This window comes from Micromys minutus (assembly GCF_963924665.1).
Source record: "Micromys minutus genome assembly, chromosome: 12".
Classification (NCBI taxonomy): Eukaryota; Metazoa; Chordata; class Mammalia; order Rodentia; family Muridae; genus Micromys; species Micromys minutus.
Window position 1 is genome coordinate 14332103 of NC_137981.1, and position 1717 is coordinate 14333819.

Below are 1717 nucleotides of genomic sequence, written 5' to 3' on the forward strand. Positions count from 1 at the left end.
TGACGATTGGCACACAGTAGGCAAGAAACAAGTGCTTGTTGGGTCAGTTTAGAGGCAGGAGGAGGATACACCACCCACAGGGCTTCATCAGAGCATGTTGGACAGAGACATCAGTAGCTCTGGGAGGAAGAGGATGGGGACTTGAACAAATAAAACAGGCAACCCAGGAGGACCAGAGCCAGATGCCACGAGGCTGCTCCCAGAATTAACCCCTGCCAGGGCAGCCTCATTCCCTGACCTACCCTCCCTGTCCTGGCGGTCCCCAAGTTCTGTCCTTTCTCACGTTGTTTCGGTCTTCACTATTATCTTGCAGCCTTCTGGTGTCGCCTCTTCTAGTCCCACAAAGAGCTCTCCACTTTCTCGAGCATCTTGTGAAGTGGTAGGCCCAGGATGGACTTCACTAGCTTCTGCCTCCAGCTCCTGCTCCAAGCCCCCGGTTTTCTGCAACCCCCTATACAGCACGCAGGCATCACTGCGGGATACATACTCCCATCCACTCCCCCGGACATGGAAAAGGTCCACGGAGCCCCCCGAATAAGCATCACGGTGGGTGGCATGGGCCACAGCACAGCGGGCCAGGGTGTAGGCTTCCTCAATGGTCATGTCATAGTGGTAGCTACGGTCAAGCACACCATAGGCATAAGGAGAGCCAGAGCCCACCGAGAAGATGTCCCCCTGCAGACAAGTGCCATCACTGTAAACATAGAAGAGGGCAGGGCCAGAGTGGTCCCAGCCACACAGGGCAGTGGCCACACATAGATCCAGACCGCGATAGCGGGACATCATAGCTGACAAGAGTTTGGCTGAGCCTGCCACACTGGGCAGCTGGCCTTCCCTCAGTTCTCGAAGCCGCAGCTCCCGCTGCAGCACCCGGTACCATGTGGCACAGTCAGCAGAGGTGCCAGAGGTGGTACCCAGGAGATGCCGGTGAACAGGGATGACTTTTCGTGACGCTGGACATGCCACGTAGCTGCCACAGGAGGACCGGGTATCAGCTGCAGCAATGACACCATGACGGAAGCGGAAAGCCAGGGTGGTGGTGCCGTGAGCCAGCCTGGGGCCATAGATCTGCAGGAAGGTTTGAGGATCACAGCCCCGGGGTACAGCCCAGCCACCAGCCTGAGGCAAGTGAACGGATGGTCGGTGAGTGTCGGGGGCCTGCCACTTGCACACATCCTGAAGAGCCATCCCTGCAGCTGAGTGAACGCTGGAAGGAGCAGGGCAGCATTTGAGGCCTGGGTCAGCAGGGGAAGAAGGACGCCGTGGAGAAGCTGGGCTGTAGCCAGAACCAGTAAGTGAGACGTGTGAGCTGATGCTTCATTTCTTCTCAGCCTTAGATAAGGCTTTGGAATTGGCTGGTGAAGGATCTCCACCCCCCTCAGAAAACTGCCAAGGGGAGACAAGACAAGCCTGCAGAGCTTCCTACACTTTGGAGACGCCACCTGTCAGTCTGACCTTCCATTGTTGTGGGACATGCAAGAGTCACCAACAGAGTCTCTTGTCTATCATCCAGTGTCTACCCGGAGATGGAGAGAGGCAGGGGACCAGGGTGACCCCACAGAAAAGCAAGCAGAGGAGAGCCAGGTCCTACATAGTTTGGCTGTGTGGGACGTTAGGCATGCAGACTTCCAAGTCATGGGAAGATGGGGGAACAACATACTGTGTTGGACCCAGAAAGGACAAGAGTTTCTGTGAGAGGAGAAGGAGAAAGACACTC

General features: G+C 56.4%; 1 protein-coding gene across 1 annotated transcript; it reads right to left on the reverse strand.

Moving 5' to 3' along the window:
- Positions 1–279: 279 nt before the first annotated feature.
- PSMB11 (proteasome subunit beta 11) lies at positions 280–1188 on the reverse strand (the record flags this gene model as incomplete). Its single annotated transcript, XM_080926329.1, has 1 exon — positions 280–1188. The coding sequence occupies one exon, from the start codon at positions 1186–1188 to the stop codon at positions 280–282; it is 909 nt and encodes a 302-aa protein (XP_080782455.1).
- Between the last annotated feature and the right edge of the window lie 529 nt (positions 1189–1717).